Genomic DNA, 18,233 nt, shown 5'->3' with positions numbered 1-18,233 from the left:
ATAGATAGATAGATAGATAGATAGATAGATAGATAGATAGATAGATAGATAGATAGATAGATAGATATTTTTTAGGGTTCAGAAAGTGTATTTGTCTGTCTTAAGTTTTTCAGTCTCCAAAAATAGCCTCAAAATATCAATTAAATAGTTTAAAATATAAGGATAGAGTCCTCCAATACTGTAGTATGTCATCTATCCAAACCCCTGCTGGACTCTTATCACCAAGATAGATATTACAAAACAGTCAGAATTCTCCTCTTCTCTTCTCTGTGATCCACTGTGTGCATTTGTGTGTGTACCCATCTAGCAATGGATGGGAATTCATTTGAACTATTCAAGGTGCTTTTCTATGCTGGGGAGGGATAGCAGCTGGCTCTTCTGTGGATCCACATCCTACCCACTCCAGCCACACTTCCAGTAATCCTCTTCCTCTACTCCTACCCTTACAGGGACAAAACTCTCACCTTACAGAGGGAGCCACGAAGGAAACCTCTATGGTACCTGTGAGGACTCAACAGTAGGATTTCAAAAGTATATCTGCACTTCACATTTCTATCAGCTTCATACCACTTTGGCATGGCTCTGTTCTAAGGAATCTGGCATTCAGGGGAGTACAATTGGTCCTCTGTATCCACGGATTTTGCATCCACAGATGGTTATCCATAGTTTGAAAATATCCCCCTCCCCTCCAAAAAAAATCCAAAAAGCAAATCTTGATTTTGCCATTATATACAAGGGGCACCATTTTACTACACCTTTGTATATAATGGGATTTGAGCATCCATGGTCTATCTAGTGGTATCAAGGGCCCACTGTAGATGAAAGATCCCTTGCTTAGAATTTTAAGTACTTCTCCAAACCACAGACCCCAGAATGCCTTTGGGATAGAGCTATAATAATTAAAGTGGGGAGAAATACCTTGGATTTCTTCTTCGAGGCTGGAGCACTGTCTACATCTTATAAAGGAATTTCTACTCTTCAGGGCCTTAGAGCCGTCTCCAAATAATAGATAACAACAAAAAATAGCACGAGCCATTATAAAACTGCTCTTCCATTTGGTCCCCAGATATCCAGTAGAATAAAAAAAATGTTTCTGTTTCTCACTGAAATGAAACCAGGGGGAAATGTGAGTAAATTTATCAATGTGGAGTGCCCATACACGAAAAACCCCAATCCTAGTAAAAGCCATTCTCAGTTCCTCAAAAGATGGAAACTACAGCAGATGGACAAGACTGATGTGCACATTCATCACTTCTAATACATTTTGTGCATCCTGAAAATGGTTACCTATTTTGTTACATTTCTATCATATACTAGTGTATAGTAATAAAACCTGTTTTATTGTTTGCTAAGCATGTTGCTATTCCAGTATACCACAGCAAAAACAACCAAGAGTCTAAAGGCACTTTAATGACTCTGTGTGTGTGTGTGCGCATGCATGTGTGCACATTTTCAATTTCAAATTCCATGTTAACATATGGCAACCCCATGAATTTCACAGGGTTTTCTCAGGCAAGAAATACACAGAGGTGTTTTTTGCTAATTCCATCCTCTGAAATAGAACCTACAGCACCTGGCATGTGTTGGCCAGCAAAGTTTATCTGACATACAGTTTTATGAGCTGCAGTTCAGTTCATTAGATGCAATGGGCATTGCCTCCATTTGCATGTGTTTACATGTTGTGCCACTTCCAATTGCAGTTTTATCAGATTTTGAGCCCCTCATTTTAGTTTTTTGGCGGGAGGATGGGATGCTTGAGGATGGGGCAAAACCTCTGCATTCTGCATTAGTTTTCAGCTGTTGGAAAATGCAAAATCATCCAATTTTTTGCTAATTTTGGACAGGTCTGGGGGCTTCAAGGGTTGCACTCTGAGGCCCCAAGGGCTGCATGTGACTCACAGGCCACACTTTGACCATTCCTTTCTTAAATAGTGGTCATTAACAAACATCAGGTAGTAACATGTACACTTACAGATGAATTATTGAGGGGGAGATTGTCCTATTCCAATTACTGTACTAGAAATAAGGATTGACCCCTTGATGAATTCCTGCTTGTGGGTAACAGTAATTAGTTGGGTCAGATGGATTAGAAATGCAAAAAATACTGGAAGTAAAAAAAATGTCTTATCAGTGGCCATTAACAAACAGTAGTTGGGTGGCACAATCAGCTATCCACATCCATGGATTCTTTATCCATGGATTCAACCACCTATGGCTTAAATATATTAAAAAATACATAAATTTCAAAAAGCAACCCTTGATTTTGCTATTTTATATAAGGGACACCATTTCCCTATGCCACTGTATTTAATGAGACGTGAGCATCCACAGATTTTTTTACTCATGGGAGGTCCTGGATCAAAACCCCAGTAGATACTAAGGGCCCATTGTAATACAGACATATGTTTGTGACTTTTTAAAAATTTCTTTCTTAATTTCTCAGCATTCACAAAATTTGCCTGGGAATATAAGCAGCTAATAGTTTCATTTTCCAGATATTCACTGTAATAGATACAGATAATATATACAATAAGCACACACAAAGGGCATCCAGAGATATTCAGTAAGCTGAATAATTTTCATTGGGCTGAGGGTTTTTGTTTTGTTTTTTTTCAAAATGAAGAAGGGGAAAAGAACATTATTCCACTGAACAACTAAGAACTCTGAAGCTACTGTAATGGGATATGTTAGTTTTAACCAATGATGACCACAGGAGGAAAAAAAATTGCAAAGGCAACTTCCTCTAATGACTTCCAGAATTCAGTTGATGATATTTAGTGAAGCAAACAGTTTCAACATTACTTGAAGCAGATTTAGTTTTGCTTCTTGGAGGCCCCAGCATGGCAACAAAACTACCCTTTCGAGAAGAATGTGAGAATTGGACTGCTTCCCAGGTTGCAGATCTGCTGAGACAGGTACAGCACTCATATAAGATTCTAGTCAATTGGGATTCATGCTATAAATTCTTTTTTTTTTTTTAATTGTACTTCCTTCTGCTTTAACTCCAGGAAGTAATTGGAGATGAGCAGTTTCAATCCATCAAGCCACTCCGAAAGCACAAAGCATCAGGCGCATGAAGGTTTTATTAATAAAATGTGTTGGAGTGCTGTATTGTCAATGGTGTAAATGGGGCAAATATGTCAGAGCTCACAGTGGCTGGAGCTTATGCTGCTGGTGGTGTTTCATTCACACACACTGCAATGATGTCAAGAAAGAAACGCTCAGAGAGGGGGCCCTACATGTCTCTTCATCTGCTCTCCGCAAGGATTGATAATTACTTACTGCTGTTGTGGTCCCCATTTACCCAGTGGGCCAGGTCAGAACAGAAATGCAAAAAGCATTGGCAGTGAAAATTGTCTTAGGAGTGACCAGTAGTTGGGAGGCAATGCAGACATGGTTTTGTAACATTTTACTTATCTCTTAATTTCTGAATATTCACATTTGTCTGGAAATATAAACATTTGAATGTTTCATATTCCAGATAGTTGCTGTAATATGTTATTGTTGTTGCTGTTGTTATTGTTGTGTACCTTCAAGTCATTTCCATCTTATGGCAACCCTAAGGTGAACCTATAAGGAGGTTTTCTGGGGCTGAGAGTGTGTGGCTGGCCCAAGGTCATCCAGTGGGTTTCCATGGCTGAGCAGGGAACTGAACCCAGATCTCCAACCATTTAACCACACTGTAATATATACAGCTCATATATACAATAATCACACCCAGAGATAATCCAGTAATATGCAATAAACAGAAAGACTTTCATTGGGCTCAGATTTTTTAAAGAAAAGAAAAGAAAATATAATTACACAGAATTACTAATAGCCATGAAGGCACTGTAATGCTCACAGTGTCTGGGGCTTATGATGCTGTCACAAGAGAAATGTTTGGAGATGGGACTCTAGATATCTCTTCATTTGCCCTCCCCAAAGATTGATGGTGTTTACTGCCACTCTGATTCCCATCTACCAATTGCAGTGTGAATGAAAAGGTGGGTGGTGTATCAGTATTCCAGCATCTCAGAGTCTGGCCTGCATGATACCAGCTGGGACACAGGCAAAGGAGATGCTCAGAGTGACCACGGGCCTGAAAGGAACTTGCTTTGGCCACTGGATTAGCTCGTCTTGGTCAAGTACAATTGCCAAGTCTGGTCCAGCACAGCTCAATGTCTGTCCTTCAACAGGGGAGGTCACACACATTTACAGCAAGGTGTGGATACTTTTGAAATTGTTCAACAGCCAAAACTATTTTATTCTGATGTTGCCATTAGGAGTGAGAACCTGGATGCAAGGCTGCTTGAGCAATGTAGACTTTAATATTAAAGTTCCTAGACAGGAGTGTAGCTGGGAGAGGGGGCAAAAGGAGAACATTTCTCCCCAAATAAGAATTTTGCTCACCCCCCATGAAATGTTCCTTAGGTCTGCAAATTTCTAGCAATGAAGCAAATGAGACAGTGGAAATTGTTTGCATCTAGCTCTCTTATATTTGCTATGTTTGCATTGCCTTGGTAACTTTGTCTGCCTCTTTTCTTTGGCTACCCAAATTGTATTGCTAAATGCTCAATGGTAGTTTTAAGATACTGCAATGCTAGAAATTTAGGGTTGTTGTTGTTAACTCCCCTCGAATTGACTTCAACTCATGACGATCCTGTGGAAGAGACATCTCTAAGATCTTCTGTCATCCACTTCCCTGCTCAGGTCCTGTAGGCTGAGGCCCGCATCCTCCCTGATTGAGTCTAATAGCAATAGCAATAGCAAGTACATTTCTATATTGCTTATCAGTGTACTTAAGCACTCCTTAAGCGATTTACAATGTTTAAGCTAATTGCACCCAACAAGCTGGGTACTCATTTTAGCGACCTTGGAAGGATGCAAGGCTGAGTCAATTCTGAGCCCCTGGCTGGAACTGAACTCACAACTTTATGGTTGGTGAGTGAGTGGCTGCAGTACTGGCATTTAACCACTGCGCCACCAGTGGCATGTGGTCTTCCTCATTTTCTACTACCTTCAACTTTTCCTGGCATCTAGTATTCATTTTTCCTCATGATGTGGCCAAAGTACAACAGCTTCAATTTAGTCATCCTAGCTTCCAGGGATTTTTTGGATTCGATCTGTTCTAGAACCCATTTACTTGTCTTCTTGGTTGTCCATAGTATCTTCAACACTCTTCTTCAGCACCACATCTCAAATGAGTTGATTTTCTTTCTATCAACTTTTTTCACTGCCCAGCTCTCACATCTATACATGGTGATGAGTAATGAAAATTTCATGGGAAGAAAAATTCTTATGGTGAGCAATACCCTCATTCCACCATGAGCCCCTAACTATACCCAGGTTCCAAGCCTCCTTGAACCTTTAAGCACCTCTCTTAAAGAGGATGGAGCATAGTGGTATGGTTGGGAAAGCCACTGCCAGTGGGAACCAGTGTGGATTCGAATCCAATTAGACTTTGCCTGGTTCCCACTTGGGCTGAATCGATTTATTTCCAAATAAATCGATTCAGCCCAAAAAACACCCCATTTTACCAACATCTTTTTGATGCAGGTCAAATGGGTAAAAATGGGTAATAACCATGCCCCCCCTTTCCGAATAGCTTCAGAGATTCAAATTAAGTGGGAACCATGGTGGTTTAAACTGGATCGAGATCCAAATTAAACTGTAGTAGGAACAACCCCAAAATATAGTTAAAATAATGTACAAAAGTTTAAAAAGGAATCAAACACTCACCACAAAATATTAATTTAAAACAGTTCTTTAAAACAGTTAAAATATAATAATTATAGAAGAAATACAAATACAGGTACAACACACCCAGTTAAAAGATTTTCAGCAACAGATAGATACAAATCAAAGGACTAGGTGAACAGCAAATGCATCACCTGCCAAAAAAGAGAACAGAGAGGGGTGCAACCTAGGCTATATCTCCATTGCAGAATTAATGCTGTTTGGGATCTGTAATTTTGTGAGATATTTAAGCTTCTTTGTCAAAAAGTTCCAGTGCCACAACAGACTACAGTTCCCAGAATTCAATAGGATAGAGTCGTGATAGTTAAAGTTATTTTGTTTGCTGTTTTCACTTAGATATGCCATATTTCAATGTCCGCCTCACACTTGTTCAAGACATGGCATTTAGGGTGGTGAAATCCACTATATAGAATAATCTTCCCTCTTATATTAGATATGTGGCAATAACTTTTATTTCCAGGCACATGGTAGAGGTACATCTGTTTATGCAACCCTTCCCAATATAGTTTAGCTTAGCCAGTGGCATGCTCTATGAAATTTCCCTCTGGTATTTAATATACACCAGGATTTCTCCTTTTTAGGTGCCTGCTAGAGGCATTTCTCTTTGTGCAGCCCTTCTTGATGTAGTTTAGCCAAAACACCATCTGCTTTAGCCTACTGGTATAATTTCATCTAAAATCCATAAAATTACATAGTGGTTTTATACTACATGTTTTATTACTTGTTTACACCATTTTAAAGTCAGTAGATGTAAGTGATTTAAAATATTCATAAACTAGTTAAATAAAATGAATAAATGTTTGTTAATATACATATTTTCATATGCAATTTTTGAGCCAAGAACTTCATCGAAAAATTCAGAAAAGTGTGAGATCTAAAGGAAAGCTATATTCCAATCCATGGGTTCCAAAGCGCCTCCCATTTGTATTCTCCCATACCACACCATAGAGAATCCTCAGTAATGTTTTTGGTACTAATGTTCTGCATAAATTGTAATTCACCTATATCACTGAATATAATGGCAATAGTTGTGACACAAACAACTAGCAAAATTAAAGATATACTTTTAAATTATAATATCATATGCACACCCCAAATGTACAGTGGACCCTCCACATTCACTGGAGTTAGGACCACAGGACCTCATGAAAGTGGAAAAAGTACAAATAATACACTTTTTTTTATCTCAGAGAACATCTCTCTAGAAATCTCTGAGTCCTCTGGGGCAATTCTGTGGTCAAAATCTGCCTGAGACTGACCATGAAATTGTACTGGAGGACCTACAAATGTCTAGAGAGGTGTTCTCTCTAGGGGGGTTATCACACAGAGGCTTACCATGGTTAAATCGCTGGTAAAATGCTCCAGAAGAGGCCAAGTGTGATAGCTGGTCGCACTTCTGAAACATCACTGAAGCGTCCCCTCTCCTTTCCCATTGACAAAGCATTTGCAGAGCAGCCATTTCTTCATAATGGAAGTTCCCGTTATTGAAGAAATGGCTGCTCTGCAAACACTTTGTCGATAGGAGAGGAGAGGGGATGCTTCAATGACGCCTCAGAAATGTGACCGGCTATCACACCCCGCTGCTTCTGGAGCGTTTTACTGGTGATTTAACCACAGTAAGCCTCAGGTGTGATAATCCCCTAAGTATCTCTGTGTCCTCCAGCATGACATTTGGCAGAAGTTTGCAACACAGTTGTAAATTGTGTAAATTTACAGCGCTTTATAAATAAAGGTTAATAATAATAATAATAATAATAATAATAATAACAACACAGTCACGTTGGAGGACCTAGAGATTCCTAGAATGAACATCTTAATCAAATCCGTGAATAATCAAATCCACAAAAGTCAAAACTGCAAATGTGGAGGGCTGATTGTATTTACATGTATATAGGTTTATGTGGTTAAAGTAAAATTTTGGTAAGATGTGATGTTTTTAAAGAAATTTTAAACATATATATATGTGTGTGTGTAATATTTAATTTTAAAAACCTGGACCTTCTACTTTCTCTTTCCACTGAGCCTCACACCATCTCTTCAGCATTTTAAAGGAATGCAGGCTAATGCCACAGCCCATTTTTGTCCAAAAGCAGATGTTTGGGGAGCAGCGATGCCACCCTCCCCTTCGAGCAGTGGTTCCCAAACTTTGATCATCCTGATGTTTTGGATTTCAGTTCCCAGAAGACCCAGCTGGGCAACAGTAAGGAATGCTGAGAGCTGAAGTCCAAAATATCTGGAGGAGCAAAGTTTAAGAATCTCTGCCTTAGAGTGTCACCTGGTGTGGTCCACACTCCCCTCACCCTCTAATGATCCTCCTATTCTCTTCTAATGCTTTGCTGTTTATTTATCCCTTCCCAGCATCACAATTCGTGACTTTTACCTCCTCCCATTGAATTTGGTGGAAGCAAAAAATACCTACAGCAGCTAAAAACTGGAGTGAGTATGGGAGCTGATCCAGCAGTAAGGCAGGAGAGCGAAGAGATTTTGGCTCCAGTGCATCTGCAAAGCCCTTTTTCCATTGATGGTAGACCTGTGCCTGTAGAACTTTCCATTAACATCCCAGCAGTTTCTAGAGTAGCCATAAAGTATTGACTTCAGAGTTGCACTTTCAACCCACCTCTATCCCTACCAGCTGACCTCCAACAAGGTTTTAGATTGCTCTGCCTCTGATCACTGAAGGCTGGATGGACAACTATGGCCCTCCAGACTCGAGATTTGTGGACTACAGCTCTGAAAGCCTTCACTATTGCTTATGCTGGTTGGACTTGATGGGAGTTGTTAGGCCAAAAGCCTTATTTTTATATATTGTAGCTTTCCCTGGGTATTATATATCATAGTGCAGATAGAGTTTTCCTGTTTTGGAGTATTGCTCTCCTCAAGTTAGCCAAAAACATCTGAAGGGGTACAGGTGTGTATTCCTGTGTGACAACAACCTTGTAAGGATAATCGATATCGCACAGCTATTGTAGGGATGGAGCCAATGCTCAGAGTTCATAACATGCCTAAAGCCAAAATTTGGAAAAGTTTCCTTTTAGGGACTGCAGCAGTCAAGAAGATAATTCTCCCTAGCTATGCCTAAACCATACCCTCCAACATTTCACAGCTGAAAATAGAGCTGCTCTCGTCTATGTGTATTTGCATGCATGCATGCATGTGCAACCCTATGTTTAGAGCAAGGATTGCTAACTCTAATACTCTGTCACCATTTTGCTGCTGTGTAATTTTTAATCTTTGACTGATAGAGAAATGTATTTATCATTTGGGGTTGACTCAATAAAGTATTGATCTTCTGAAATTTAGATTTTGTTGTATTTTTCTCCATGGCCAGAACAGCTACCCTTGAATATGTTTCCATGCTTTTTACAAATGTTTCATCTCACAATAGATCTGGCTATCTGTGCTTCATATAGAACTGCTGCAATTCTAATTCATACAGGAAGGCTTACTCCTCTGGATAAGTGGTTATGGGGTAAGGGTGGAACAATTTTATGCAACTGTGTGTGCACAAATATATTTTTCAAACAACATTTCCAAAACTGGGTCATAGAATTCATTGAACATTTTACAATGATACTGAGTCAGTCTCTTTCTCTCTCTCTCTTTCTGTGTGTGTGTTCTCCTATATGGTTTCCCCCCCCGTACTCATTCATGATATATATAAGTTCTTTAAAAATAGTCATCAATGAAAATAGTGGTGGTGGTTGCTGTGCACCTTCAAGTAGTTTCCAACTTATGTTGCGCCCCCCCCCCATCATAAAGTTTTCTTGGCAGGATTTGTTCAGAGGGGGGGGTTGCTTTTACCTTCCTCTGAAGCTGAGAGAATGTCACATAATGGGTTTTAATGACTGAGCAGGGATTACAACCCCAGTCTCCAGAGTTGTAGTCCAATACTCAAACCACTAAACCACCCTGGCGCTCAACACTGATGATACTGCTATATTTTCCCCTGAGTTTGCTTTTTGCTAATTTGCTGAATATTCCCACCACTAAAATTTACATTACTACTCACTTCCTCTTTAAACCTAGACATGCAAAATGTCTATCAATGCATGATAGACTATGAGTGGGGGGGGGGGGGGAAATCAAGGAAATAATATACTTACGGAAATATTAGCATGTGGGAAAGCCCTGAAAGAATTTCTAAATAGCCGTATAACTGTTAAAAGAATGGGAATGTGGCAAACATGCTTTGGAAAAATCTAATGCAGACATATTTTTCCATGATCTCCTGTGGCAGACATCAGGAACCTTTGATCTTTCAGATGTTTTGGACTTCAGTTCCCATAATTAATGGTCATGCTGTATGGGGCTGATGGGAATTGTGGGTCAAAACATCTGGAGGGCCATAACCTATCGCTAGATTATGTTGGCCAGTTGAGAAAACATGTCAAGCTACATCATTATTGCTATGGCTGCATCTGCACTTCAGAAATAATGTAGTTTGGCACGGCTTTAACTACTATGTATCAATTCTGGGATTTGTTGTTTATTGTGGCACTAGAGTGTTGTGGTACCAGAGCTCCCTGAAGAGAAGGTTGAATATCTCACAAAACTACCAATCCTAGCATTCCATAGCATTGAGCCATGGCAGTTAACACATTTTCATATAGCATTATTTCTCCAGTGGAGATGCTGCCTTTGTGAACCATGCAGGGTTGCAGCCAGTAATTTCTAACAGAATTTACAGCACCCTGGAGGGAACAACTTTCTGCCCAAAGGCCACTTGGGCTGTGGGTTTGACAGTGTAAGAACCTACAAAATATGTCTTTGCTTTTGGTCCAGCCTTCCCTTCAGGCATGTTGAAGTACAAGCCCCATCATCCTAAGACATCATGGTAATTCAAAGTAATATATATTTAATTAGTTACTACCTTCCAACACTGCAATCTTATGCACACTTACCAATGAGTATGCTCTCTGAATACATCAGGACTTACCTTCCAAAATTACAAACTAGTATGAGTCTGAAAGCCATCCATTTAAAGCAGGATGGACCTATGCAGTTGTCCAGATGTTGCTGGGCTAAAACCCCCATCACCCCTGACTATTGATCAAACTGGCTAGCATTGGTGGGAATTTCAGTCCAATAACATCTGGAGGACCAATGCTAACCTAAATATTACCTAATGTTGCTTCATCTCTCCCTTTTCTTCCTTTCAGTGTAGGTTGCATGACTGTGCCAGGACAGCAGTAAAATTGCAGATAGATGGTGCTCGTTTTTTGGTAAGTAATTTTAATAACTTCCCTTACAGAAAAGAACAATAGATTTACTTCTCTTTTCATGAAAGTATACAACTGCTTTCAGTAATAGCAATGATCAAATATCCCACACAATTTGGTTTAAGAGATGGTGAAGACATCAGTGTCACGTCTATGTGTTCTTGTGCCTATGTGCCTTCACATAAATTTATAAATCATCCTTGCTTTCATTTCTGGTTGTGCTGTAAAGAGAATGGCAAGCAACAAAATCTCACATGACATGTTTGGTCCAAACATGACAATAGATCCAGAACTCTGTTGCCATTTCGGTCACCCTCTCTACACATGAAGGGAGGTGCTCTGAAAGGTAAGTCTATTTAGTCAGTGGAGGCTGTTTCCACATGATTTGAAAAGTTGGCCTCCTTTGCAAGCAGCTTTCATGTCAATTGGGAGGGTGAATTTGCCCTGAGTTTTAGTCCAAACGTGAGATGCACTGGTAGTTTTGAATATCTTATCAGTTCAGGACTCAGGTCGGCAACCAGCATGGTCCCAGGGAACTGGATTGCTAGAACAAGAATGAGACTGAACCTAAGAATCTATAGCCATAAGGCAGAGTTTGGAAATGCTCTTTTTTGTACTACATCTACCAGAATTCCTCACTCAGTTTTTGGATTCTGGGTATTGTAGTCCAAAAAGCAGGATCTTTCCTAAGCTTAGAATATAGAATTAAGTTGGAAACAAGCTTCCCCTTTGTCACAGGACATCAGTGTACAAGTTTCACCCTGGAAGGGATGAACCTACAACATGAATGAGAGGTGATACAACCAAGATGGTCAAAGGCATTGTGTTTCCTGAGGTGGAACAGCAATTGCCATACACACACGCATAAACACCTAGTGGAAAATGCATACTAGTTTATTAGTAAAATAATCAACATACTCATGCACACACGCTCATGCACTCACAGAAGAACTACCAAAGCAAAGGTGGGAGAAGGTGAAAAGTGGAGGCCTTGCTAATGATAATACTGTATGGATCCTGAATCATGGTTCCAATCAAGGGGTGTCCAGAATGGAGGTGGCTCAACAGCTGTGGCAGCAAGTGGGGTGGCCAGCTTATTGAGGAATCTAGTAGAAGTCAAACACAGTTTCTGTCCTGCTTCACACTAAACCAAATTGCTAGTGCCTAGGTATATATACTCAAAATCATGTCCTAGGGCAGCCATATCAGGATGAATGGATTACGTCACTCCTAAATGGTTTTTCCAAAGGAGAAAAATGTTCAGACAATTGGCATGAATATCTCAGACAAAAGAAACTACTACTATTGGAGAAGAGTCCTTAGTCTATGTATGCACAACCACCTTCTTCGGCCAGAATCCCATCATTGCCCTCCACAGAGAAAGGAATTATGCTGATGTCTTTGAGCAATCTCATTTTGGTGGGTGCTTTTGCTTCCTCCCTTTCTGCGGCCATCTGGATTTCCAAATATGGTACAACCAGGTCTCCACAGTGGGGTTTCCTTTTCAAAGTTAGCCACATCAGCATCCCTTTTAATATTAAATTAATATCATAATTGAGATGGTTGATTGGGATGTGACATTGGAGTAACAAGCAGATCCATTGAAATGAACATCACAACTAACTTAAGAGCCATCAGTTTTAACAGGTTAATTTTAGGCAGGTTTAAATTTGAGTTCAGCTGTAAATGTTTATTGGCTTCAATTGGAACCAAACTAGAATAACTCTGATTTCAGCTAAACATGAATGAGAGAAGAAAATTGCTTGGTTGTATTCCCTGCCTCTAGTCATATAAATTCTCTCTGGGGAGAACATGGAAATTGATTGCAGGTGGTCAAGCTCATTTCATGTTCAGTTAAATGTATGGGACCAACTAGAGACAGAGCTGTTGGATTTACACTTTTGTAATGAAATCACCATCTTCTTCACAACTCCATAAAATAGTATTGGAAAGGAATATATCTTGAAAAGCCATACCTTTTGGAGGCTTGTGGTGTGTGTGTTTGTAGGTTTTTTGGGAGGGGAGAGATGAACAGACGTTCAGGAATAAATTTCAGAAATGTATAAAACAAAAAAATATGCACCATTAAAAATGTGCACATAAAAAGGTGCATACCAGTGAAGAAAATACACACAAAAATATGGATATTAGCAAAATGTTTATAAACCTGCATATGCAGAGTAGAAATACTCAGAAATATGCAAGAACATTTTGCAATGTAGGAAGGAAAATAATGAGAATGTCTGTGGGATTCTGAGAAATGCAACAAGAATGTATTTGGCAGATTTTCACATCCCTACTACTGCCTATTTATGTATTTCTTTCTCCCCATAAGAATTGGTGTATGCAACCCATGTCCAATATTAGGTTTCTTTCTTAAAATAATGGTGAAATGCTTCCAATTAGAAAGATCTTCCTTACTGATGAAATACTCACAGGTAAAGCATGTGCCTTATAAATGAAGAATGGATCAATCCATATGTAAACTTTTATTCTTACCCTCTCTCTATACATCTGCATGACCCGTTGCTCCATGATGATGATGATGATGATGATTTTATTTTTACCCTGGCATTCCATCTGGATCTAGGCAGCTTACAACCATGGTAATACATACAATACAAAATAAAATTCTACATCACTTCCCTCCCTCTCCCACAACAAACAATACCATCATAATAATAATTAAAATACCATGCAATCATTAAAACCAATATTAAAACACATAGAGACTGGGGACCAGAGAACATGACAACAGGATTACTTAGAGGACTAATAAAATGATCCTACACCTCTCCCTCATCCATACCATCCCTCCTCTTTTTCCATCTGTTGACACTTTCCTTACATACATTTTTCAATAAATTGCAGAGTCCTCAAACATTGTGACCAGATTAATCCTGCAAAGGAAATGCTAACATATGTGTGCATTTAGCTTTAATTATCATAACGAGTGTAGAGTTCTGGCCAGTACACTTGATTTTGTTTGTTTTTAATTTAGACTAGATTAGACACAGCACTGGTTTGGAAGACATTTTCCAAATTGGGAAACTGTTACACCAATTCCAAGGTTTTACATGCCAGAACAGGAAGGCACAAATGGTTTCATTTTTCTCAAAGCACATACATTTTGGAATATGAACCAAACAGTCATTACTGAGAGAAGATAGCTCAGTAACACCATAAAAATATAAACTATGGTTTTGTGTCAGACCATGCGTCAAAGACTGCATGCTCATTGAAAATGAGCTGGTACTGCATGGGGTACTAAAACCTCACAACAAAAGTAATCACCCACTGTATTATAAAATAGACCAAAGCATCTTCAGTTAATGTATACCCTCCAACATTCCACAGATCAAAACCAGGACAAGTGTGGACAAGACTTATTAATGAGGCAAAAATTATTAACAAGGAAAATCACACAAAGTAGGAGCAGATGCTTGCTTTTGCCTGAGCCTACTAGGAAGGGCAAGATTTCCCCTCCTCTCCCTACTGCTGAATTAAGTGCAAACTATGTGCAGCTTTGGCATTGGGATGCAGGAGGAATCCAAGGAACCATCCACATCTTCTTCCTCTTAACTCCCAAAGCAGGAGGCTGATGTGTCAAATTGCAGCAAAAGCAGCAAGAATGTGTCCCTGGTTCCATGGCAATCTCCCTTACTGCCCTGAAACTGTTTCTCAGCCTGGCTGCAATCAATCATAGGGTTTTTTAAATTAAAAAAAACAAACCAAAAAACAAATGTTTGTTAATTTCAATCCATGGATGCTTGAATCCACAGATACCAAATCTGGATACTGAGGGCCCACTGTATTACAAAATACCGTAAAGCTCCTCTCCTAGAAAACTAAGCAAGGCACTCCTGGAACATCTCTCTGCCCACTGAGCATAACTGTATCAAAGAGATTGGGAAATAATGCTTTTGCTTTTGTCTGCAGCAAAACACATGATACCCAAGATCAAAGGAATTTCATACACTGATCATTTTCCTTTTTCTGTGAAAGGACCATGGGTTTTCTGAAGCTCTTTCACAAGCATGCCAAACCAGCATTTTAATATGATGCTGATGGATAGAGCAAGGGTAAAAATATTGTGGCTCTCCAGGTATTTTAAGATGGCAGTCCCAAGGACGTAGCCAGGATTTTAGGAAGGGGGGGGGGGTCCAGACTAAGTGCCACCATTATAATGGGGCTTGGGTGCGGCGGCGCAGCAGCACACACCATTCATTTTTCTAATGGAAGGGGGGTCCTGACCCCAAGATCCCTCCCCAGCTACGTCCCTGGCAGTCCCCATCCTTCCTTGCTATTGGCTAGACTGGTGAGAGTTGCTGGGCTCTCTGGTGGCATAACTGACTAAACTAGGATACTCTGTGCCATGGGCACCATGTGCTCCAAGAAGATAGGGGCAACTCTTCCTGAAGTGGTGGTATGATATGCCCCTCACATGTAGACCTGTGGCCACCATATGCCTTGGCTTTGTGAGAGAGTGTGCCTTTTCCTAGTTTGTTTCAGGCAGGAAAAAAAAAAGTAAAACAGAAGCTTTTGTTTGCTGTCCACAGTGAGTCTAATCTGGGAGGTGGGGGGGACAACTATGCTGTCAAGATGTAGCTTGAGTGTTTCTTTACAAAGGTGCTCAACACCGATAATACTTTAAGAAGAGGAAGAAGCTTCATTATTAATGCTTACCAGATGTTACTAGTGACAACTGTGTCCTAGTTAATATGCTCTAAACATGGCAGCTACTGCAAGGTGGGGGGGGGGGACAGAAAGTAAGGGATTATGTCTTTTAAGTTGCAACTATAAATACTGCTTTCTTCTGACCCAAAGCAGTTTCAGTATTCAGTATATGCTTAGAGATTAACATTCATCTTAGTGCTATTCTTTATTTCCACACTTTACAGATTACTTTGAAGCACTATTATCCATTACACAGAGTGTTTTTAAAGCTTTCAAAGCTCACAAGGATTTTCTTAAAAGTGGAGAAGTAAGCAAGTATAACAATCAAGGGTAACAAAAGGAGACTTATTAGCCTGCATTTAAAGCAAATGGAACATAGAGACATGTTTTAAAGCCAGGCTGAAGAGGAAATTATTTTATAGAAGACTACATTTGTATTCCTCAGTGATATCTTATTAAAGAAATTAAGGTATAAAAGAACAATATATGTATGTATTCCTTCAACAGTGTGTGAACCTATAGAAATCAAACATATTTTATCTATCCTTAACCATTTTTAAAAGAGAAAGACATAGAGCAGACACAGAGCATACTACTTATTGCTGTGTATGTATTATCTATGATTAAAATGTCACCAAACTGAAATCAGCCAAATAATAAAGTGAGGCGAAAAGGTCAATCCCCAGACTATTTCAGGTTCATCCACAAAAACAATAATTATAGAAAGCACAGATTATCTACAAATGTTTCAGTAAAGTATGATTTTTCAGGTTGTTAGGGGGTGGGTATTAGTCCTCAGGCAGTTTCATACAGAGTTTGGGAAAAGTTAGGAGCTTGACAGACCACCCTGATCAGGGGTGACAGATCAGGGCTGTGGCAACTTCATGCTATGGCCCTGATCCGGCCTTTTGAGGCACAAAAAGGAACTGCAAAAAGAGGCTCCTTTTTGTGCCCTTGAAAGGGCACCATAACCACGGCGACTATATGGTGGTCCTTCGGCACTGCATCATATGGACGCAGTGCCAGAGGACCATCATTATGCCATGTGCCTTGTGGAGGAGCATGTGGCATCATGGCACCCTGAGGGTGGAGTCAGAGTGTATGTCATCTGGGTGCAACACCCCGACTCCATCACCAGGTCAGCCTTTCAGGCCTGTCTGTACAGGGCCTTACTTGGGGAGGATCAATGTCTTCCAGAATCACCCAGCCACTGGCCATTTCCAGGAGTTGTAGTCCAAAAAAAGTAATGGTTCCAAGCTCTGGTTTTCAGGGGAAACCATCATATCAGCTGCTTGAGTCAAATTTAACTCTCTGCAGATTTCCTCCCACTGTATTCTGTATTCATGCCTTGTAAATTCTGTATTTCCTCCAATGAATTCATAGTGACATTCCTCAGTGTTTCCCAAGCTACCTGGTGTGGGGGACTGGCAGTCATTTGTTTACAATGGGCTAAGGACCAGTACTTGTGTCCATTAGCTACAATTGTTTCTTTCTTATCTGAAAACTCATCAGGCACTTGCAGTCAGGGGCTCATGAACCAGCCACCCCAAGCAGCACTGATATACAAGACTCTTTCTCTCCTCTTTATCCTCACAACAAACCTATGACTGGGATTCTATTGTTCACTCCCAACTAAAATAGACCCATAGGCAGGTAAATTACTTTAAACACATTGGTAAATTACTTTGACCCACTGGGTCTGCTTCAGCCAGCAATAACAATAGGATTTGAGCCTGTGATAGTTCCTAAATCATCAAGAGAGTTTTATCATTCACTGGAAACCTGAACCTTAATCTCTCAGATTCTTATCCAACACTATAACCACTACACTACTCTCACAGCCTTAAAACTCTGATCATGTAGATGTTATGACTGGAGCAACAATTCAACCTTCTTTTCTTCTTATTCTGAAAGGTCAAGGGAACAGAATATTTTTTCCTTCATACTCACTTCAATATTACAATATTCAATTTTATAAACTCTAAAAGCATTTTAAAGACTCATTAAGGGGATTGTCATAGCAGCCAAGAGAGAGAGTGACTTCTAAACTTCTGCAGAAAGACATGGAAATAGATTTTGTCTTTGCACTTCCAATGCTGAAGTGTCCTGACACCGAATGAATCAACCAAAATTGCAGATTTCAGAACACTGAGTATGATTTATCCAAGAAAGGTAGGATGTAAATGCCAAAATAAACAGAGAACTATAACTAACTCATTCTTACATTAAATATAGATTAAAGAAATATCCTTTGATGTCTAGCCCTTTTGTTCTTAAGGTTTACGAAGATATCTTCAACTGAGATGTAAACATGAAGGTAACATGCTCTGGGTGCTTCAGTGGCTTTGAATCCTTTAAGCTGTGGTGTTGCCATTTCTAACAATTTTAATGAAGCCTGTTCGACACTGCGGCAATTTTAAGCATTCACGTGGTATTAAATGGTTCCCCAGGATGTTAATGTTGGGCAGTGAAGAAAACTGATAGAAAGAAAATCAATCTGAGATGTGGTGCTGGAGAACAGTACTAAAAATACAATGGACAGCCAAAACACAAACAAATGGGTCCTAGAAGAGATCAAGCCTGATCTCTCCCTGAAAG

General features: G+C 39.7%; 1 protein-coding gene across 1 annotated transcript in view; it reads left to right on the top strand.

Annotated features, from left to right (window-relative positions):
* The window catches only part of BLNK (B cell linker), a 161,026-nt gene that overhangs the window by 780 nt on the left and 142,013 nt on the right, over window positions 1-18,233 (top strand). Inside the window, 2 exon segments of the mRNA XM_042460459.1 lie at window positions 2,833-2,915; window positions 10,899-10,961. Coding sequence (XP_042316393.1) covers window positions 2,833-2,915; window positions 10,899-10,961 — 146 coding nt within the window.

This window comes from Sceloporus undulatus, chromosome 3, assembly GCF_019175285.1.
Source record: "Sceloporus undulatus isolate JIND9_A2432 ecotype Alabama chromosome 3, SceUnd_v1.1, whole genome shotgun sequence".
NCBI classification, from domain to species: domain Eukaryota; kingdom Metazoa; phylum Chordata; class Lepidosauria; order Squamata; family Phrynosomatidae; genus Sceloporus; species Sceloporus undulatus.
This window is presented reverse-complemented; position numbering and strand designations above follow the sequence as displayed.